The sequence below is a fragment of the Aulonocara stuartgranti genome (genome assembly GCF_965226115.1).
Source record: "Aulonocara stuartgranti genome assembly, chromosome: 13".
Taxonomy (NCBI): domain Eukaryota; kingdom Metazoa; phylum Chordata; class Actinopteri; order Cichliformes; family Cichlidae; genus Aulonocara; species Aulonocara stuartgranti.
The window spans coordinates 25,805,609-25,829,521 of NC_138949.1; the positions used below are offsets into that span (position 1 = coordinate 25,805,609).

The 23,913-nt window shown below is 38.7% G+C and overlaps 1 protein-coding gene across 1 annotated transcript; it reads left to right on the forward strand.

The window, feature by feature from the left end:
* Positions 1-1,678: 1,678 nt before the first annotated feature.
* Positions 1,679-20,167, forward strand: LOC309720775 (uncharacterized protein). Its single transcript, XM_082557946.1, has 27 exons — positions 1,679-1,890; positions 2,011-2,104; positions 2,254-2,306; positions 2,543-2,642; positions 3,209-3,325; positions 3,552-3,637; positions 3,727-3,869; positions 3,967-4,091; positions 4,521-4,605; positions 4,832-4,992; positions 5,090-5,316; positions 7,488-7,650; positions 7,740-7,810; positions 13,389-13,681; positions 13,774-13,933; positions 14,087-14,180; positions 14,381-14,433; positions 14,663-14,762; positions 15,766-15,882; positions 16,290-16,375; positions 16,468-16,610; positions 16,732-16,856; positions 17,331-17,415; positions 18,575-18,735; positions 18,839-19,065; positions 19,599-19,761; positions 19,850-20,167. Exons 1-27 carry the CDS (start codon positions 1,823-1,825, stop codon positions 19,922-19,924), a joined length of 3,375 nt encoding a protein of 1,124 aa, XP_082414072.1. The 5' UTR covers positions 1,679-1,822; the 3' UTR covers positions 19,925-20,167.
* The last annotated feature ends 3,746 nt before the right edge of the window (positions 20,168-23,913 follow it).

The following is a 23,913-nucleotide window of genomic DNA, read 5'->3' on the forward strand; positions in this document are numbered from 1 at the left end:
TTTTTTTACTTTAATCTAACAGCCACACTCAGTATGCGTCAGGAGCAATTCAGCGTTCAGTATCTTGCCCAAGGATACTTCGGCATGCAGACTAGAGCCAGAGATTAAGCCACCAGCCTTCCGATTGGTAGACAACCCACTCTACCTCCTGAGCCACAGCCCGTAAAAAAAGAAAAAAAAAATGCTGCAAATGATGAAACATAAAAAGACCAGATTCAAGCCATCATGCTTCATGCTGCATTCAGATTTTCCTTTTAAAAAGGCCAAACGGAAAGAACAGAGTAGCTACCTAGACTTAGGAATGTTTACACTGCACTCCAAAATATTATAACTAATGGCGAGTTATTAAAAATAAATAAATAAATAAAATATGCACACTATGAATATCCTATACTAATCCTCTTGCTAATTAAAATAAATCTGACTTACATCTGAATCATTCATTTATTCCAACATTCACTATAAATATTGCAATGACATCCTTAAAGTACATTTTTAAGATAAGATAAGATAAGATAAGATAACCTTTATTAGTCCCACACGTGGGAAATTTGTTTTGTCACAGCAGGAAGTGGACAGTGCAAAAGTTATGAGGCAAAAATTAGAATACAATAAGAATGAATAAATACAATTTTGGGGGTCATGTTAATTGTGTAGTGATACTCGGATATAAAATATATTATATATGATATAACAGGAAACAACTAGGGTTATAATGCAAAATGAGGAGCCTGGTGATGTGCATGAATAGAGTGGCATGGGACAAATTTCTAGCAAAACCTACATTTGCCCCCTAAATTATCTGCTTCGTGAACCAATATCAAATGTTAATTATACTATCAAACATTTATAAAAGGTAAGTTTTTATCCAACGGTTTTACTGAGGTCAGATTAAGCTGTATGTGATTCATCAACTAAAAACAACCTTGACGCCCCACAAGTAAATGCCCTTAACACAGAAACCGTTATAAAAAGAAAAAATTCATAAAATGTATTAAGAGTCTAACCTTTTTGTTATAAAGGTGGGAAAATATTTAAAAATATGGAACAAGCAAATACCTCAGCGTGGTTTAAATGCAAAGCTGTAAATGGAAGCTCTAAACGAAAGCTAATGTCAACCGTGCTTCACGTTGCAGAACAAGGACAGTTTAAAAACGGATCATTTCAGAGTCACAGCAAGCACACAATGGGAAACCACGCATCTAATCTTTAACTTACCTTCTAACTGCGTTAAAAGCAGCCGAATCTCTGACCAGAAGACAGGTTCACTCTATTTGATTATAATACAAAGAACAAAAAAGGCAGAAAACAAGCCGCATAACTAGCATCCGCAGCTAACTTCCCGGGTCATTGGTTGTATTTCCGGGCAAACTATGGGGCCTAAAAAGGCCCAAAAGTCTTCCGAAATACGCGTTTGTTTGTTTGTTTTTAAAGAAAGGCTTAAAACTATTTATAAATGTGTAATTAGGAAATTATTAGAAAAAGTATCATACTCTGAAATTTAAATTGTTTATCAGGTCGTGTCATTGCAAATTTACGCATCTGAGCGTTAAAAAAAACTGCTACTTTATTTTAGTTGTTTGTTTATTGTGAATTTAAATACTGCAATTCATATAAACCTTTTTTTCTGATCAAAGAGGTGGTGACTAAAGCTAACTGACCCACCAATGACCTCTTTTTTTCTTTTCTTTTTTTTTTTTTTTTTTTTTACAGCCTAGCTGATAATTTGTCAGTCTCCTCCCATCATGGAGTGGCTTTAAGATCAGGCTCCCAGCGCGTTTCCTCAGTTCCTTTTCCAGCGCTTTCAGGAAGAAAGTCTAAAATGTTTTTCACATTATTTTCACCAACCACTTGGACGTTGCTGGCGATCGTGTTTACCCTGCTTTTGCTGTGAGTATTCTGCGAAGGAAACAAATGGGTGTCAAGCTTTGTTATTAGTTGTGATAGTTATTTGTTTATAATAACTGATGTCATATCGATCTCAGTTTTTCTCCTTTTTTTGTAACACAGGTATGGAATTTGGCCATATCGTTTTTTCAAAAAGCTGGGGATACCTGGACCATCGCCTCTCCCTTTTGTTGGAACAGGGCTTGGCTTTAAAAAGGTAAGGAAACCAAACACCAACATAGTAATACACCTCACCTTACAGTAAAAAGGAGCTGACTGATGACTGACAATGAGTACCTGTCTTCTCTATTTAATTTGAATGCATACATTCTATTCTAAAACACAGTTTCCTGCATCTTCTTGTAGGGAATTCTTGCTTTTGACCAAGAGTGCCATGCGAAGTATGGGGACATCTGGGGGTGAGTTATTGCTTCATGTGAAAGATATTTTCAACTCATGTATCCAAATACACTTAGCTGCACTTACGTGTCTTTTAAATAAGCTGTGCGTGACTAAGATTGGGAATATTTCCTGTTTTTATGAAGGTGTTCCTCCTTTGGACCTGAAATAGTTTTTAAAAAGTGCAAATCTCTTTTGGCTGAAGCATGAAGATCCAAAATGTTAGCTCAAATGACTAGATGCCTCCTTTTTGCAGGTTGTACGATGCAAGAACACCGGTTTTAATGGTGGCTGACCCTGAGATTATTAAAACTGTCACTGTGAAGGAGTGCTACACTGTGTTTACCAACCGCAGGGTAAGAGACCCTTTGTATCACATAGCAAAGTGAAACCTACGCAATGGGACCGCGGGGTTTATTTGCATGAATGTGTTAATTTAGCCGTCATTCAGTAGCAGGAATAGTTTGACTGCCTGACAACCTGCCTGGTTTTGCCGGGTGGGTACTAATGAAACATGGGAAACGTATTTTTTTTTTTCTTCAAATTTGTCATTTGTACTCACTTATGCACATATTAAAAAACAGCATTACAGACATAACAGACGTGCTTGTTATTCTAGTTTGTTATTAATCTTTGTGCTAAATTAAGATAAGTTGCAGCTTGTTGTATAGTTATATATTTGACAAAAAAAATTACAATATACATTTCCATATGTATTCTATATGTACATTTTAAAATATATTTTTTTACTTTCTTCTATGTATAATAATAATATGCACACCATAGAGTCAACCTAGAGATAAAGGTGTAAAGACATTACAGTTGCATTACATTATCTCAGCAAAGTTCATAAGTTGATGTTGGACATGGAGATGCTGGAGGAAGCTAAATTTAAGCTTTAAGTGTAATTTAATTTTCACAGGATTCTGGTTTTATGAATGGACCTCTGGATGATGCAGTTTCAGTAGTCAAAGACGAGAGGTGGAAAAGAATTCGGAACACCGTGTCCCCATGCTTCACCAGTGGAAGACTGAAACAGGTTGATATAATGTATCAGTTATGTTGTAACTCCAATTTTGTTAATCTGTCTTAAGGAAATTCTCTCTCATGTCTTATGAAAAGTTCTGTCTTTCTGGTCCAACATCGTTAGTTACATTGATGTATATAGTATCTACATTTTTTTTTTTTGTCTCTGTAAACCCACTGACATGCATTCCAAACAAAACATAAATAATATAATTCTCCTACTTTATCTCCTTGTTAAGGTTTATCCCCTTGTTGCTCGCTATGCAGACCGACTTGTTGCTAAACTTGAGGAAACGAATTTGGATGAACCCATCAATGTCAAACAGTATGTTGTTAATCTTTAATATGCCAGCATATTGCATTGTTCATCCTATAGTAAATAATGCTCTGACTTGTCTTTTCCAATTCTCATAGGTTTGTGGCTCCTTACAGTTTAGACACTGTGACCAGTGCTTCTTTCAGTGTGGAGACAGACTCCATAAACAATCCAAATGATCCTGTGAATGTGCAGGTCCAGAAGGTCCTTAACGTCAAATTTTGGCCTATTCTTTTCCTAAGTATGACCTCCTTTTGACCCTTATTCAAACTCCATTTGCTCATATAGTATTGCTAGGTTTTTAATTTTTGTTCAACTGCTCTTTTGTCTCCTTTCAGTGATTTTTCCCTTTGGTAAACATCTGCTGGAGCTCCTGAAGATTGAAATCATGCCCAAAGACAGCATTGACTTTTTCTACAACATCATTAAGAGATTTAAAACCCAGCATCGTGAAGATGAATCTGTAAGAATAACATTTATAAAAGAAGTTCAACATTTCACAAAATCAAAGGCTTTCTATTTTGTTACATTATATTTAAAGATTAATGTCTGTGAAGTGCAGCAATCAAGATCATTATATTAGCTTGAAAACAGGAAATGAGCTGCCTACCCTTTATCTACAAATTTTTGTTCTGGTTTATTTTAATTTGTATTAAAAAAACAAAACTAAAGATGAGAAATGTGGGTTTTTTTTCACAGGTTTAATAACCTGACTATTAGCTGGTCAACAATTGAAAACTGTGTTCATCTTTTACATACAGTCTACCCACCCATATTGCAGATATTTGCAATTTTCTTCTGCTGTTGTCTTTCAGTCACCCATATTTGAGTCAATAGACTTTGAGCAAGTTTGCATTTGTTGCTGACACTGAATGTTGTCTTTTTGGTCTAGGCCCGAGCAGACTTCCTGCAGGTGTTAATTCAGAGTGAGATCCCAAAAAAGGAGTATAAGAATGATGAAGAACAGCCAAATAAAGGTATGTTTTTACCAGAGAGGTAATCCATAAACAGGGATATTATATCCCTATAACATCCCTGCAAATATTTAGAGACAGCCAGGCTGGCTATGAGTATCAAAAATGTACACCAGGAAGGTTGGACTTTAAATCAGTGTTTAACCAATACCAGTCAGTTATTACATTAGGAATACACTAGCTTTGAATATGATTCTGAAACTGACAAGGATTTTTCTCTTTTTGATAGGTTTGACTGAACATGAGATCCTTTCCCAGGCCTTGGTCTTCATCTTGGGAGGCTATGAGACCACCAGTACCACTCTTACATACATGCTTTATAATCTGGCCACCAACCCTGATGCGTTGCAGACCTTACACAAAGAAATCGATGCTAACCTGAAGAAAGATGTACAGTAATTTCTCACATAATTTGTCTTGTTACCGTAGCAGACAGTCTTATCACATTTTCCTTTTTTGTGATTGTGTGTTTTCATATTTTGCCTAGGAACCCATTTCTTATGAGGAGCTGACCGACCTGCAATACCTGGACCATGTTATACTCGAGTCGTTGCGTTTGATTCCCACTGGCCCTCGGCTCGACAGGACATGCAAAAAAACTGTGCAGGTGCATGGCCTCACCATCCCTGAAGGAACCGTAATTGGGATTCCTGTGTGGCTGTTGCACAAAGACCCACGCTACTGGAACTCACCTGAGCTTTTCAGACCAGAGAGGTAAATCTGCAATCTTATCAAGAACCAATCTTGGTTAAATCTTGGAAACTATTACTAAAGAAAGGGTGCTTTACAAGGTTTATTTCTATAGACTAATCAGAATCAGAATACTTTATTGATCCCTGGGGGAAATTATTTTTTGTTACAGTGCTCCATTATAAACCAACATTAAGACAAGACAGACAATACACTAACTAAGAATAGTAATATATACATACATACATACATACATACATACATACATACATACATACATACATACATACATACATAAGTCACTCATAAATAAATAGCTGAAAAAGAAACATGTGTAGCTGTAGCAGTAACCAGTGTGTTAAGTGGATGCGTTGTACAGGGAGATGGCCACAGGCAGGAAAGATTTCCTGTGTCGTTCAGTGGTGCTTTTCGGTAATCTCAGTCTCTCACTGAACGAGCTCCTGTGACTGACCAACATGTCATGGAGTGGGTGGGAGGTGTTATCCAACATTGTCTTTATCTTGGACAGCATCCGCCTCTCCGACACCACCTTGAGGGAGTCCAGCTCCATCCCCACAACATTGCTGGCCTTACGGATCAGTTTATTAAGTCTGTTGGCATCTGCGACCCTCAGCCTGCTCCCCCAGCATGCAACAGCATAGAGGATCGCACTGGCCACCACAGACTCATAGAAAATCCTCAGCATTTTCTGGCAGATGTTGAAGGACCTCAGTCGCCTCAAAAAATAGAGACGACTCTGGCCCTTCCTGTAAAGTGCTGTGGTGTTTTTAGCCCAGTCCAGTTTATTGTCAATGTGTACTCCAAGGTATTTATAGTCCTCCACAATGTCAACACTGACCCCCTGGATTGAAACAGGGGTCAAGTGTTTCCTGGTCTTCCTGAAGTCCACGATCAGTTCCTTGGTCTTTGCCACGTTGAGCTGCAGATGATTCTGCTCACAACACGTGACAAAGGAGTCGACCACAGCCCGGTACTCTGTCTCATCATCCCTGCTGATGCATCCAACCACCGCAGAGTCATCAGAAAACTTCTGAAGATGGCAGGTCTCTGTGCAGTGGCTGAAGTCTGTGGTGTAGAGGGTGAAGAGGAAGGGGGAGAGGACAGTCCCCTGTGGTGCCCCTGTGTTGCTGATCACCTTGTCAGACACACACTGTGGGAGACGTACATATTGTGGTCTTCCTGTCAGGTAATCAACAATCCAGGACACCAGAGAAGCATCCACCTGCATCGCTGCTAACTTATCACCCAGGAGGGTCGGCCTGATAGTGTTGAAAGCACTGGAAAAGTCAAAAAAGTCAAAAGCCACTCATATCACTTTGTCTTTGCAAACCTTACAAACAAATCTGACATAAATGCTGAAATACCGTTGGGTTTGCTGACAAGAAGTGACTCAAAGACATCTACACAATCATCACAACAAGACAAAGCAAGGCTGTATCGAAATTAGTTATAGATTTATTTTAAATACATTTATAAAAAGATTCAATTTCTTTTCATCTTTTTTAGATTTCTGTGTATTTGCATAATTCCTTCTATTTAAATATATACAAATTATAGTTCCCATCAGTTTATTCTTAATATTTCAAGTAATGAAGTGTTGACATTTTTGAAAATTTAATGAAAATCAAAAACTTGAATCTCTCATTTGTAACACTCAGGTTCTCTTAATTGGATAGTTTGCAACAGTCCCTTTGGCAGCAGGTTCCACACATGGATTTTGGGCCATTCATCCCATTTATTCTGACAGATCCTCTCGAGCAGACTTCATGAAAAGTTTTAGGTCCCTTTACTTTTAGTCAAGGATAGCCAGAGACTTATCCAGTGGTGTCTTAAGACTGTGTTAAAGCTTCATCAGGATGTGATTTAGGAGACGCCGAATCTTATCTCATTATAGACACCCAAAAACTTTCTGTAGTCCAGGGGCCACGCTGTGCTGTAGAGGGTTAACAGTATTTGTTTTTGTGTTAGAGCACTGAAGTTAAAACTACAAATATTCTTACTGAATACTACACCTGAAATTAATGTAAAAAAAAAAAAAAAGAATTCAACAGAGGATTTTTTGCTACTGTTTCGAGTAGCTAGATTAACTGCATCCTCTGTAACAGCATGCAGAGCCTTTTCCTTTTACGTAGTAACTCCATGATTTTAAAGGCTTATTTGATCTGTATCTGCAGGTTCAGTAAAGACAGCGGAGAGGAGGTGAACCCATATGCGTACATGCCGTTTGGACTCGGCCCTCGTAACTGCGTTGGGATGCGCTACGCCCTCCTCGTCATGAAGATGATTATTGTCCGTCTCTTGCAGAAGTACACTTTGGAAACGTGCAAAGAGACCATGGTAAGAGCAACACTCCTCCACATTCAGACTATGATGCTACTTTTTTGTCCTGTCCCTGATGTTACATCCATTTCTTTTCTCTTCTTTAGATTCCACTTCAGTTTGACTGGAAGTTTCAGCCAGTTCAGCCTGTAAAACTCAAGATTGTTCCCAGAAATCAGTAATCTAAGAGGGAACATCTTCAAATCCCATCAAACATGTTATTTTATGCTTTTGCTTTAACGTGAGGGAACTGCTGCCAGGAATGACATTGTTCATGTAATTTCTTTTTTCAGCTGCTATTTTGATGAATCAAATGTATTTTAATTCCCTTTTTTTACTGTGTTGAATGTTTAATCTGACTTTTCTGTGTTCAAAAAACACATCTACCTTTGCTATTTCTCCTTTTATGGTTAATTGCATGAATTTCTTGATGACATTCTTGGACTTGTGACTTCTGAAAAGTGCAAACATGCATATTATCTTTTGACACTTCTGCTTTATGGGTCACATTTCTTCCTTGTTTGGTTTCTTTTTTTGTGTCAGTTTGGTAGAAATTGGTGTCTGTTCATGTATGAGCTTCGTGATGCAATAAATACAGTTACAACTAGAAATTCAGAGTCTTGTGAAAGTCTGTCTTGAGACTGTCAGGGCCATGAAATAAGCTCCTGGCAGTGAACACACATCTCCCTGATGCATGTAGCTTATTATTGGTGGCAGTGGCGGTCCTAGCCTATTTAGCGCCCTGGGCGAACACTCCCTCTGATTGTTTCAGGATGGCCTGCCATTATCCAATGACACATCTGCTTACCTGTATCTTTTGCTCGTTTCTCCTCCTCTTTTCTCATTTTTATAAACTGAGCACCTGATGGCTTTGAACTTTTCTTGTCCATCTTCCATTGGTTTTAATTTTGCACTCCAGTATGAACACCCATCCCCCAACACAAGGATCACCACAACATAACCTAACAGACCTACACCTTAGTTCACAGATTCGATTTGTCTAGGGTTTATTTCTGGGATTTCACACAACCCAGGATTCAAATCATGATTACATAATGGGCTTGGATTTACAGCATTACGATTGAAATATGCTCTATTTGGAAGCAGCCGGCCCCCTCCCCTTTCGACGGGTTGTGTGTGAGACTTTAAATTATCAAACTGTAAATTATAAATTTTAAATTGTTATTGATCCCTTTACCCCTGGTCCTAAAGTGTATATTTATTTTCTTACTCTTCCTATATACACTCAACAAAAATATAAACGCAACACCTTTGTTACTGCTCCCATTCCCCATGGGATGGACGTAGAGACCTAAAATTCATTCCAGATACACAATATAACCATCCCTCCCAAACAGTGGTCACAAATCAGTCCAAATGTGTGGTAGTGGGCACATCTGCTATATTGAGATAATCCATCCCACCTCACAGGTGTGCCACATCAGGATGCTGATCTGACATCATGAGTAGTGCACAGGTGTACCTCAGACTGCCCACAACAAAAGGCCACCCTGGAATGTGCAGTTTTTTGCGCTATTGGGGGTCTGGGGACCCAGAACCGGTCAGTATCTGGTGTGACCACCATTTGCCTCATGCAGTGCAACACATCGTCGCGTGGAGTCTATCAGATTGTCAATTGTGGCCTGTGGAATGTTGGTCCACTCCACTTCAATGGCTGTGCGAGGTTGTTGGATATTCGTGGGAACTGGTACACGCTGTCGTATACGCCGGTCAAGCACATCCCGAACATGCTCAATAGGTGACATGTCCGGTGAGTATGCTGGCCATGCAAGAACTGGGACATTCTCAGCTGCCATCTGCCCTGAACAATGTGAACCATGATTCATCCGTGAAGCGCACACCTCTCCAACGTGCCAGACGCCATCGAATGTGAGCATTTGCCCACACAAGTCTGTTACGGCGACGAGCTGGAGTCAGGTCAAGACCCCGATGAGGACGACGGGCATGCAGTTGAGCGTCCCTGAGACGGTTTCTGACAGTTTGTGCAGAAATTGTTTGGTTGTGCAAACCAATTGTTCCAGCAGCTGTCTGGGTGGCTGGTCTCAGACGATCTTGGAGGTGAACCAGCTGGATGTGGAGGTCCTGGGCTGGTGTGGTTACACGAGGTCTGCGGTTGTGAGGCCGGTTGGATGTGCTGCCATATTCTCTGAAACGCCTGTGGAGACGGCTTATGGTTGAGAAATGAACATTCAATGCACGGGCGACAGATCTGGTTGACATTCCTGCTGTCAGCATGCCAATTGCACGCTCCCTCATTGCTTGTGGCATCTGTGGCATTTTGCTGTGAGACAAAACTGCACATTCCAGGGTGGCCTTTTGTTGTGGGCAGTCTGAGGTACACCTGTGCACTACTCATGATGTCAGATCAGCATCCTGATGTGGCACACCTGTGAGGTGGGATGGATTATCTCAATATAGCAGATGTGCCCACTACCACACATTTGGACTGATTTGTGACCACTGTTTGGGAGGGATGGTTATATTGTGTATCTGGAATGGATTTTAGGTCTCTACGTCCATCCCATGGGGAATGGGAGCAGTAACAAAGGTGTTGCGTTTATATTTTTGTTGAGTGTATATTGTTTGTTTACTTGCACTGCTGTAACTGGAGCCTCGTCTCTCTAGATACTGTACTGTATGTAGCGGAGATGACAATAAAGTTTGCTTTGACTTCAGCAGCAAGCAGCCGCACTCTCGCGCTCACTTTTCGCGTATAGAACTTTGAAAAAACATATTAAATTATGTTTTTTCGAATTATAAGTCTGTATCATAATGTCTGGTGGTTTCGTGTTTGTTGGTTTGTTTTTATTTTGTTTTATTTTGCGAGTTGGTTATTAGATGCTGCTCCAGCCAGCCAGAGAATACCCCGCCGCCCCGCCCTCTCCTCCCTGAGCCGCAAGCAGCAAGCGCGCCTCGCAAACGGAGGGCACCCTTACTCCCAGAAAATGGGCGATAGAAAACCGATCGGTGCCTATGCCATTCCCAATATGCGCTGGCATGATGTTGGGGCAGCATGAGTACGAGCAATTTTATTTTATTTTTTTGCCGATGCCCGTGATGCCGCCCCGGGCAACCGCCCGTGTCACCCGTATCAAAAACCGCTACTGATTGATGGTATCTGTCTCCACCTAGCGTCAACAGCTGCCAACCAGCTTCTACTGATAATTTGTTTTAAACGTTGACAGCTGTCCACTGCTGATTATATCAAAAGGAAATCTTACAATATGTCGTCAAATCCAAACACTTGAATTATAAATTTGTACTTGATGTACTGAATCTTTTTATTTTATTTTATTTATTTATTTTTACCAAATTCCAGAACAAAATCCTAAACCTGAACTTCAGTGCTTCTGTTTTTAACAGGACTTTATAAATTTATAAGTCCATGAGTACAAGAGTTGTATCTTCTCTTGTAACTTGCAAGACTACGAATAAGCACGTTTCCCGTAATGTAGTACTATTGTTTTAGATCTTGAATAAGTCCTCTGCTTCCAGACAGGAGGAGTCATTAGTTATATTAATGGAGTAAAATCAATCATAAACATTTAATTAATTTATCCAAACAATCAAACAGTCATGCAACATAAACAGAGTCACATATATAACTAACAGTAATAGCGGAAGTCACTTTTTTTGAGATTTTCAATTAATGAAGTTCCCTAATCTAAAATTATAACTTGCAAATGAAGTGAAAATGTCACTCAAGTGAAAATTGTATGTGATCTATTTTCTACTCTGACAAATTAAATGTACAAAAATAATGATGATGGTGATAATTTGAAGGCATAAAAGGATAAAAAAACAAAATGAACTTAGAGTTATCTTTGGTAATTTAATTTTTATACCTTAAACTTGGCAACGTGAATACAGCACAATAATTGAGTTGGCTGATGTAGTTGTCTGAAAACCACCTGAAGCTATGAAGTATAAAGGTGAGCTCAAGAACTGTATACAGTTCTTGAGCTCACATCCAAGAATAGTTTATATATAAACTATTCTTGGATGTGTTTGGGTGCGTGTGTTTGCATTATAAAGTTTGCTTTTTAAGACCCATTGGTAACACACTTTTGTATTACACAATCAGTCATCGGTGCCAATAGTATCTAGGGGAAGAGCCAGCAGGTGACCTGATTATCACAACCTTTTAAGGAAATATTGCAGTAGGTTGTAACTAAATAAACTGTGACCTAGAAAGCATTTGCCCTTAAATGGAGCTACTAACACCAGGTTGATTTACCCGCCCCAATGAGAAATTATCAGCAGCAAAGGTGAGACAGTGAGCATAGACACATGGCATACATGGCATAGAGCCTGCAGATGCTACATGATGGGTTAAAGTGTAACTGACAGTAATATAAGAAGATAATCTGGAGTCGTTGCTCCTGTGTTTATATCAGTGTGCAGGACACTGAAATAGGAAAACAGCAGGAAGTTTCTGCCATTTTCCACCTTTTTAATTGGTGTAGCACAAAACAGCCTTAACCACAGTGTCTCTGCAGCCCAGGGAACACTGCTGGTTTTCATTCTAGCCATCCAGTCATCCAGTCATCCTCCAGCCCTCACCTTCAGGTGTGAGCAAACCTTTAATGACATTATTCTTTGCACGTTGTCACCAGAAGCATTTTTTAGTCTGTTTTAATGTGTCCACCTAAGGGTCCAAAGTAATTGAGCATGATTTATAAAGTGGTGGGAAAATCAATTTCACAGTTGTAGACAAAAAGGAAACCATAAAGTTCACCAATACTGCTCCACGAAACTGAATTTATCCTCAAAAATCTAAGTAAGCACAATGCTACTTGGAAGACTGGAGGAAACGTTTTCTGTGTCAGACCCAGCTCAAGCCTTTCATCAGTCATCACAGAAAAATAAAGAAACAGTACTCATAAAGTTTACTGATGCTATTAAACGAAAAGATGCCCTCAGTGTGGAGTGTCTAACATAGCCTAATATTTATACAGGTTCAGGTGTTTTCTAGTCAATTCTTTAGTCTCTGAACAGAGACACACCAAAGAGTCACAAGATAAATTTGAATCCTGTCTTTGAGATCTTTTGATTGAATTCTTAAATGCAAGCCAGGACCCTTGCTGGATACCTGGTGGGAATCAAACTTGTGACTATCGGTGCAAAAGTGCATAGTTTTACCACTACACTATTCAGCTGCCTAACATTCCCAAGCTTTTCTCGCACATAAAGTTAATGATCTTTTTTGATTTGTGAAAATAAACCTCACAAATAATATTACAGAGAAGAATTTTCCTGAAATCTGATTTTCATACAACTGAAAAGAAACTGAAACCTTTATACTCAAATGATGTATGTGTGTGTAATTGTATTTTAAATTCTAATTACATTTACACAGTTTAAATCTAATCAAATAAGACAAAAAGTACTAATAAACCCAGTGTTACATAGGTCGTGCATTTACTAAGCAGTTACCCTTGGCACACTGATACATGTGACCAATATCACTAACATTACATCAGCGTTTTTATCTCCTTGCTCTTCCTCTGTTGTTGTGGGAAAGGTTACACAAAACTGCAGAGCATGCGCAGATGTAACAGTTTCACACAAACGTCATAAAAAAAAGAGGATCGGATAACAAGACTTTTAAGTCAGTCACGGACCAACTAAATCACGTAGCAGCCGTGGAAGGTGGAAAAATAACTATTATGGGGATAACGAAGAACTTCAGATTCTAACAGCTTTATAACCGTGAAGAAATATTAAAATGATTCAAAACGAAAGCTAATTTACAGAGCAAGGAGAGCGGCTCGTTTCACACTCACGGCACAAATAACACCGATAACCACACCTTTGTGTTCAAGTTTACCTTCTATAACCCAACAAGATGAAAAACGATCAGAAATGCGTTTAATAAGAACAATAGCAAAACAAAGAAAGAAGAAAAAACGAAATAAAGAAATTAAACATTTTAGCTTAGTTTTATTTTGCCATATGTTGCAGGCAGTGGTGTTCAGTGTGAAGGCTAAAGTGTCTTTTCTTCTCATTCAGTTGTTGCGCAAACACAGTAAGAATGCAAAGAAAAAAAGGTTTAAAAGCTTCTGACCCGCCTCTGACCCTTTATGGAGCTTATTACGTAATCACATTTCTGTCTCATAGACTCCTCCCACCACACAGAGGCAGATGTTTTAAAAACACAGATTTTCCAGCCTTCTTCCTCATCTGTAGCTTTTTGTCGGAAAGAAGTCGGAATGTTTTTCACGCTGTTTTCAGCAACCACCTGGACTTTGCTGGTCCTGCTTTTCACGCTGATATTACTGTGAGTATTCCTCGACTACTGTTTTGCAAGACAATCGAGCCCTTATCTTATGTCGCGTTCAAACCACCCGTACGTGGAGTTTTGTTTCTCTTGTGTTCCCTTTGTTTTAATGTCCAACTGACGATTTCAGATTTTCTCTGTTTTGTGACACAGGTACGGATTATGGCCATATCGGTTCTTCAAAAAGCTGGGGATACCTGGACCGAGGCCCCTGCCTTATATTGGAACGATGCTGGGCATAAGAAAGGTACGCACAGAAACCAAACTCACCTTAGAGACTGGGATACGAGGAGCTGACTGATTTGATCTTGAAGAAGTGAGAAGGACATATTTAATGTCCTTATCAATCGTCACTATCACTGACCTGCCTGAGCTTTCTGTGTGTTTTTGAACAGGTGTCCTACTCAGTGGCTTATTGACTCTAAACAAACATTTTCCTTCTTGCAGGGATTTCCTGGTTTTGACCTAGAGTGTCATGCCAAGTATGGGGACGTCTGGGGGTGAGTATTCACTTCATCAACCAGGAAGTTCACTCATGTTAAAATATGTTTGTGAGCCATGCAATCCCCCCCCCCACACACACACAAAATAAATAAATATACAAAAATTCTGAATTCATTCATGCCAATAATGCTGTGGCCTAAAGCAACTAAAAAACAAAACAAAAAAATGCCTTAAACAATTAGCCATGAATTGTGTTATTGTAAACGGCTGTTGTCTTTTTTGCAGGTTGTACGATGGACGAACGCCGTTGTTAATGGTGGCCGACCCTGAGATTGTTAAAACCGTGATGGTGAAGGAGTGCTACTCTGTGTTCACCAACCGCAGGGTAAGAAGCTCCTCTTTCTATTTCATGAAACCTTTGGACGTCCTGCCACTCTCCATAGAACGTAAAATGTTAGCAAAAGATAGGTACAAATACTTTTTCACTTTTTTACATTAACTAAATTGCTAGCAGTGATTTCCAAAGCAACTTGGGAAATGCTGTAGTTTATAGTGTCAGGCCGATGTGTTTAGGAAAACAACAGCAGCACTACAGGGAAAGACTGTTACCACATGAAATGTAAATGAAGTAATATTAAAATCCAAGAGGCTGAACTTGCAGCAGTTCTCTGTGCTTTACACAAAGAGTTACACTTTTATTACTCAAGGGTTACATCAGCCAAATTGTCACTAGGTGTGAATGTGCGAATGAATGTGAGTGCGAATGGTTGTCTGTCCCTGTGTGTTGGCCCTGCGACAGACTGGCGACCTGTCCAGGGTGTACCCCGCCTCTCGCCCTATGACAGCTGGGATAGGCTCCGCGACCCTGAAAAAAAGGATAAGCGGAAGCGAATGGATGGATGGAAATTATCACATTATTGTTTCTGGGACTGCTTCCTGTACAGCTGAGTTTAAAAAGAGTTGGTGAATATATAAATTATCAGCATTGTACTAGTGAGTGGTGTACTTTGAAGCAGTTTTCTGACATGTTATTTAATCAATAATCATTAAGAAGTGGTAGTAGTTAAGATATTTTTAACAAAAAACAAAACATATTTCCCCGCATCTATATTATCAAACAAACCTGGATAAATATGACGGGTTACTGATTACATTTTACTCGAACCTCTTTGCACTGTAGTACTTATTTATGGTGATGTTGGTATTTGTTGTTTGTTTACTTTGTACTGTTGCATGTACCCATGTGTGTCGATCTATCCAAAGATTGTTCTATATGAACACTCAACATAGAGCCAACACAGAGAAAATACCAATTACATTACATTATATGTGCAAACTGATGAGGTAGATGTAAGCAAACATTGAGAGTTATTATTTCCTTTTCACAGGATACTGGTGTTTTCACTGGACCTATGGAAGACTCTGTCATAGTAGTCAAAGATGAAAGGTGGAAACGAATTCGCAACAGCGTGTCTCCATGCTTCACCAGTGGAAGACTGAAACAGGTTGATATATCTAAGTTCATTAACCACTTATATCCCAAAAAGTTTCTTTTTCAATGGGTGAAAGGTGATGAAACATTTCCCCTACTGAAAACGCTACGTCCAGACAAACAGAATCAACTTTTCTGGATTTCATTACCTGGATGATTGAGTATGAGTCATGACATAACCACTAATGTGATTAAACTATATACAAAGTATAAAAAAAGCCAGCAGTTCCCAGAGATGTTCTTATTTTTTTCACAGACATTGTTAAAGTTTGTAAAATAGAGAAAACGAGTTTACAAAAAATGTACCAACATCATCAGTGTGTTTTGATCTGTTTTCTTTCTACATATCTGACAGACATTTAACATCTACAGAATATTAATAACATAATTTTCTTATTCTGTCTCCATTATATAAAAAAGGTTTTTCCCCTCGTTGCTCGCTATGCAGAACGACTTGTTGCAAAACTTGAGGAAGCAAATTTGGACGAACTCATCACTGTCAAACAGTATGTTGTTAATCAGAAATATGCAAACATATTAAATTGTTCATCCTAAAATAAATAATGCACTGATCACTTGTCTTTTCCAACTCTAATAGGTTTGTGGCTCCTTACAGTTTAGACACTGTGACCAGTGCTTCTTTCAGTGTGGAGACAGACTCCATAAACAATCCAAATGATCCAGTTAATGTTCAAGCGCAGAAGCTCTTTAAATTAAAAATGTGGCTTTTCTTATTAATAAGTATGTCCTTCTTTTGACTTTTAAAAACTCATTTAATTGATTTGTTTTCAGAAAGCAAACTCAATAGTATCTGCAGGATGTCAAATTTTGCTTACCGGTATTCGGTCTGGTCTCCTTTCAGTGGCAGTTCCGTTTGGTAGACGTCTGGCAAAGTTCCTGAACATGGAAATCATACCCAAGGACAGCATTGACTTTTTCTACAACCTCCTCAAGAAATTTAAAAACCAGCATCATGAAGACAAATCTGTAAGTATTAAATTTATAAAGGAACATCAACATTGTTGTGTCCATACACGTCACGTTGTCTTTTTGATGTCTCTATCTTGAGTATTTTAAAGCCAGAAGCAACTTTTGGGATACTGCATGTTCACTGGCAACCTGTCATTCACATAGTAGAGCATGCTTTATCCTCCTTTACAACTATATTGGGGACCATAATTTAAAAAGTAAACCTATCGTTGATTGAAAAGGACATGAAACTAGTCACAGAGGCCATCAGCTCATCAGAAATTTTTGCAGATACGAGAGACAAAGCTAAATGTATATGTTTTCCATATGCATCTAGCTACGGGAAAATAATTTAGGGCAAACCCTGAAAGCATTTGCCATCTTTTATATACAGTCTATGCACACTGCAGACATTATTGATAATTTTCTTCTGCTGTTGACTTTCAATCATCCACATGTGAGCATATTTGAATATTGTCTTTTCTGATGCAGGCTCGAGCAGACTTCCTGCAGGTGTTGATCCAGAGTGAGATCCCAGAAAGGACGTATAAGAACGATGAAGAACAGCCAAGTAAAGGTATGTGTTTACCACAGAAGTAATCCACAATATCCAGTCACTCATGTCACATTACTTCAGGGGTTTTACGCACAAATTTTTGTCATGATATCAATCTGCTCATATGTCTCATACGCAAAAGAAAAGTCAGTATCATATATTATAAGCCAGGAGCTGGATGATCCAATCCAATTCAATCCAATTTTATTTATAAACCACTTTAAAATACCCAGCACAGGACTAAAGTGCTGTACAGAAAATAAGTTAGAATAACAGAAAACAGCAAAAATAAAGCACATAATACATAAAAATTAAAACAGCCTGTCACACAGCCCTATATTAAAAAAGAAAACAAGATAAAACGGCATAGAATCAACTAAAAACAACTAAAATAAAAAACAAAAAACAACATCTCATCAAGAGGTAGGTTTTCAGGAGTCTTAAAAGAATCCTAAAAGAAATGGGCAGCCAGTGAAGTGAAGCTAAAATAGGGGAAATGTGCTCTAACCTTCGACTGCCAGTTAAAAGACGAGCTGCGGCATTTTGCACCCTCTGTAGATGAGTAATGTATGATGAACTGACCCCAATATAATGTGCATTACAGTAATCCAGCCGAATGCTAACAAAGGCGTGGATCACTGTCTCAAAGTGCTGCTGCCTGAGCTGAAAGAAGCTAGATTTTACCACTGCCTTAATCTAATTGTCAAACTTCAGATCACAGTCCACTTTGACCTCCAGGTTTGTGACAGCTGGTTTAACACACTTGGCCAAGGTATCTAAATACACATTGGGGGTCTCAGTGGGGGTACCAAAAACCATCACCTCTGTCTTTTTATCATTGAATTTTAAAAAGTTAAGAGACATCCAAGCCTTAATGTCATCAAGACACTGAAGTTATGGCTGTGTGGAGTATGTGCCTTCTTTCTTTAGAGGGACATAGATCTGACAGTCATCAGCATAAAAGTGGAATGCAATGCCGTGCTTTCTCAGTATACAACCAAGAGGAAGCAGATATAAAGAGAAGAGGAGGGGGCCTAGAACTGAGCCCTGTAGGACCCCCCACCCACACACACACACACGAGGACCCAAGGTTGATGGAGCTTGACCACCCACAGGGGCAAGAAAGTTATAAGTACTTGATACTGACTACTCTTAAGATCATGAAATGTTCTTTCCATAGGTTTGACTGAACATGAGATCCTTTCCCAGGCCTTGGTCTTCATCTTGGGAGGCTACGAGACCACCAGTACCACTCTAACTAACATCCTTTATAATCTGGCCACCAACCCTGATGCGTTGCAGACCTTACACAAAGAAATTGATGCTAAGCTGAAGAAAGATGTACAGTAATTCATCACATAATTTGTTGCCATTCTCGATTCAATGGTGGACACCATTTGCATATTTGTTTTTATGTTTGCCTTCTTCTTTATATTTTGCCTAGGCACCCATTTCATATGAAGAGCTGACCGGTCTACAGTACCTGGACCAAGTTATACTTGAATCAATGCGACTGATTCCCACTGCCCCTCGAATTGAAAGGGTGTGCAAAAAAACTGTGCAAGTGAATGGACTCACCATCCCTGAAGGAACCACAATTGGGATTCCTGCGTGGGTGTTGCACAAAGACCCACGCTACTGGGACTCACCTGAGCTTTTCAGACCAGAGAGGTAAATGTGTAGGTGTGTCATCACAAGGTTATGAAGAACCTGGTCATCCTGTAATTAGTGAAACCTGGGACATTATGCTTTGCTTTATCTTTGGTAGATCAATGAGGTGCCATATGTAGGTCCCTTCACTGATGTTCTCAGTGGTTCAATTGAGAGACAGCCAGTTACGCATCCCAAAACCTCTGCAGTGTTGTCTGCAGCTGTTTTGAGTCATTATTATTCTGGAAGCTGGCTGGTTCCCTGAGACTGAGAGTGCTGCACTGTGGGACTGGTTTTCTTCAATGCTTTTTATCTAGTGTAGCTTCCACCTAAGTACTGCTTTGATCATAGGTTTTTCCCTGCTGTAAGGGGACTGGCCAATGGGTCCCTAATCCCCGAACAAAGCTTTAGAAGTAATAGAATACTTTTGCCCTGATCTATGCCCCCGTACTCTTTACGTTGTAGGTCTACAGACTGCCTAAAAATCATGGCTCAATACAAAAATAATTATTTCACTTTACATATCTACAAGTTTGTTTGATCTGTATCTGCAGGTTCAGTAAAGACAACATGGAGGAGGTGAACCCATACGCGTACATACCATTTGGACTCGGCCCTCGTAACTGCGTTGGGATGCGCTACGCCCTCCTCGTCATGAAGATGGTTATTGTCCGTCTCTTGCAGAAGTACACTTTGGAAACATGCAAAGAGACAATGGTAAGAGCAGCAAACCTCCACATTCAGACTGTCATGGTACTCTGCTGTCCTGTCACTGATGTTACATCCATTTCTTTTCTTTTTTTAGATTCCACTTCGGTTTGACTGGAAGTTTCAGCCAGTTCAGCCTGTAAAACTCAAATTTGTTCCCAGAAATAAGTAGTCTAAGAGGGAACATCTCCAAATCTGATCAAACATGTTATTTTATGATTTTTCTTTAATGTGAGGGAACTGCTGCCAGGATGACATTGACCATGTAATTTCTTTTTTCAGCTGCTTTGTGATAAATCAAATGTATTTTAATTCATTTTTTATTGTGTTGAATGTTTAATCTGAGTTTTCTTAAATGTACACAAATAATAATGACGGTGATCATTTGAAGAAATAAAGTGGCATAAAAACAAAATGAAGTTAGAGTTATCTTTTGTAATTTATTTTTTATACCTTAAACTTGGCAGCGTGAATACAGCACAATAATTGAGTTGACTGATGTTGTTGTCTGAAAACCACCTGAAGCTATGAAGTATACAGGTGAGCTCAACATTGTGGTGTTCTTGGATGTGTTTGGGTGCGTGTGTGTTTGCATTATAAAGTTTCCTTTGTAAGACCCATCAGATACACACTTTTTATAAAAGATGTATTACACAATCAGTCATCGGTGCCAATAGTATCTAGGGGAAGAGCCAGCAGGTGACCTGATTATCACAACCTTTTAAGGAAATATTGCAGTAGGTTGTAACTAAATAAACAGTGACCTTGAAAGCATCTACTTTTAAATGGAGCCACTGACACCAGGTTGATTTACCCACCCCAATGAGAATTTATCAGCAGCAAAGGTGAGACAGTGAGCATAAACACTTTCATCTTGTGTGCATACATGGCATAGAGCCTGCAGATGCTACATGATGGGTTAAAGTGTAACTGACAGTAATATAAGAAGATAATCTGAAGTGGTTGCTCCTGTGTTTATATCAGTGTGCAGGACACTGAAATAGGAAAACAGCAGGAAGTTTCTGCCATTTTCCACCTTTTTAATTGGTGTAGCACAAAACAGCCTTAACCACAGTGTCTCTGCAGCCCAGGGAACACTGCTGGTTTTCATTCTAGCCATCCAGTCATCCAGTCATCCTCCAGCCCTCACCTTCAGGTGTGAGCAAACCTTTAATGACATTATTCTTTGCACGTTGTCACCAGAAGCATTTTTTAGTCTGTTTTAATGTGTCCACCTAAGGGTCCAAAGTAATTGAGCATGATTTATAAAGTGGTGGGAAAATCAATTTCACAGTTGTAGACAAAAAGGAAACCATAAAGTTCACCAATACTGCTCCACGAAACTGAATTTATCCTCAAAAATCTAAGTAAGCAGAATGCTACTTGGAAGACTGGAGGAAACGTTTTCTGTGTCAGACCCAGCTCAAGCCTTTCATCAGTCATCACAGAAAAATAAAGAAACAGTACTCATAAAGTTTACTGATGCTATTAAACGAAAAGATGCCCTCAGTGTGGAGTGTCTAACATAGCCTAATATTTATACAGGTTCAGGTGTTTTCTAGTCAATTCTTTAGTCTCTGAACAGAGACACACCAAAGAGTCACAAGATAAATTTGAATCCTGTCTTTGAGATCTTTTGATTGAATTCTTAAATGCAAGAAAATCCTAACAATAATACTAAACCTTCCACCTATCAAACTTTCTTCTACTTGGCTGTCCCTCAAAGCTGAGAGTTGAACAGCAGGTGGGTGGAGCTGCTGTTTCTGAAATAACGATATTAGGCGTTGCAGGGATTCACATATATTGACTTGATTATTTGAAACTGTTAAATATAAGCATCCACCAGTAAAAGAGAAAGAATAGACTGTAACAGGAAGAACAGTGCTGCTTCCTAGAATTGGGAATGCTGGCATATCAATCCAGCTGATTCGGCAGCTGCCTGTACTGAATTAATGACTGTGAGCACATTTCTACAAAAAACCTTTATTTGTCACATACACAATTATGCAGAGTACAACATGTAGTGAAATTCGGCTGTGTCTGAAGAAGCCGAACTTCAGACATAGCCGTGCCATCCCAGGGCTTGGTTTTAGCATGGGGAGGGGGTTTAGCCAGGACCCTTGCTGGATACCTGGTGGGAATCAAACTTGTGACTATCGGTGCAAAAGTGCATAGTTTTACCACTACACTATTCAGCTGCCTAACATTCCCAAGCTTTTCTCGCACATAAAGTTAATGATCTTTTTTGATTTGTGAAAATAAACCTCACAAATAATATTACAGAGAAGAATTTTCCTGAAATCTGATTTTCATACAACTGAAAAGAAACTGAAACCTTTATACTCAAATGATGTATGTGTGTGTAATTGTATTTTAAATTCTAATTACATTTACACAGTTTAAATCTAATCAAATAAGACAAAAAGTACTAATAAACCCAGTGTTACATAGGTCGTGCATTTACTAAGCAGTTACCCTTGGCACACTGATACATGTGACCAATATCACTAACATTACATCAGCGTTTTTATCTCCTTGCTCTTCCTCTGTTGTTGTGGGAAAGGTTACACAAAACTGCAGAGCATGCGCAGATGTAACAGTTTCACACAAACGTCATAAAAAAAAAATGTAAATGAAGTAATATTAAAATCCAAGAGGCTGAACTTGCAGCAGTTCTCTGTGCTTTACACAAAGAGTTACACTTTTATTACTCAAGGGTTACATCAGCCAACACAGCAGCTGAAGAACATGAAGCAAACCAGGAAACACACTTCACTGTTTCACATAAAAACTAGAGAACAAAAACAGATGTTATCTATCTTACTGTGTATAACAGAATCAAAGCTAATTGCACGAAGGGTTTATGTATTTAAACTAGTGCTATCAATATATTAAAAATTATCTAATTAATCTCACAACTTTCTGTAATTAATCATAATTAATCACAATTACTTGGTCAATAGCCTGGTTGATATTACTTTTTTAAAACTTTATTTAAACTTTTAGTTAAGCTTGTAACTGACATTTATGCAATATAATGAAGTAAATGCAGAATAAACACAAAGAATGTGTGCTTAAATTCAAAGAGAATTTGAATAGTTTTCTTCAATCTCTGAACACAGGTTCTCTCCTGTGAAATACAACTTAAAAAAAACTATATACTAATAGTTAAGTATACACTAATATATAACATAACAATATATATTAGTTCTGTCAACAGTTAAAATGTTTAATTTGATTTATCACAGGGTTACTGTGGATTAATTTTGATTAATCACGACTAAATATCATTCTTTTTTTTTTCTATATTAATCGCATTTCATTTTGCATGAGCAAACAGACTCGCGAAAAAAGGGAAAATATACGCATCTAACATGTTTATTGAACATCTTGAACATTCATGTTAACAAAAACTCAGTAAACATTTATCAACTCTCTCTGTAACTCTTGAGAGTCACTTCAAGTCCTTGAAACGAGGAACCAAAGCTATGTAAAGCGTATCTTCTAAACGATAGTAACAGGTCTGCAGTTTGTTGCAATCCTCTTGGAAACTGTGTCAGTCAATATTTCCTAGGCCGACTTACTGAGCCCCCGATGCGCCGTGAGTGGTTTGCTGCAAGTTGGGTGACGCGTTAGTCAAAGTGCTTGCAGCACCCCTGGCTAACGTATGGTTCGTGTAAATGTGATAATTTAAGCTGGAAGTGCTTTGATGAAAAGAAAATTCATTCTTGCACAGCGTGCAATAATACTTTATGTCGGTCGACTGTTCCGTCTTGTTATCAGGGGCGGATCTAGAGAAATTTTCTTAGGGTGGCATGAGGGTGGCAAAGAAATCAAATGGGGTGGCAAAATCAAAGCATTTTTTTTCCAAACACATATGCAGGTGGTTACATATGGTTAAAATGATTCAAATGCAGTAAGTATGTTTTTCATATAAATATAGTCTATAACTTAATTATTGTCTGTAGCCCACATAATTACGCACTTACATTTGCATTTACATTTGAGTTTTTATTTTATGTACTGTATAGCCTGTGTGATAAATAAATATGTAGCCCAATAAGTATAAAATCCACAAAGCTACACAGCATGGGGCAGTTCATTTACAAACACAAGTCTAAATTAAGTTTCACACTTTTTTTGTTAGAAAACTATCACATT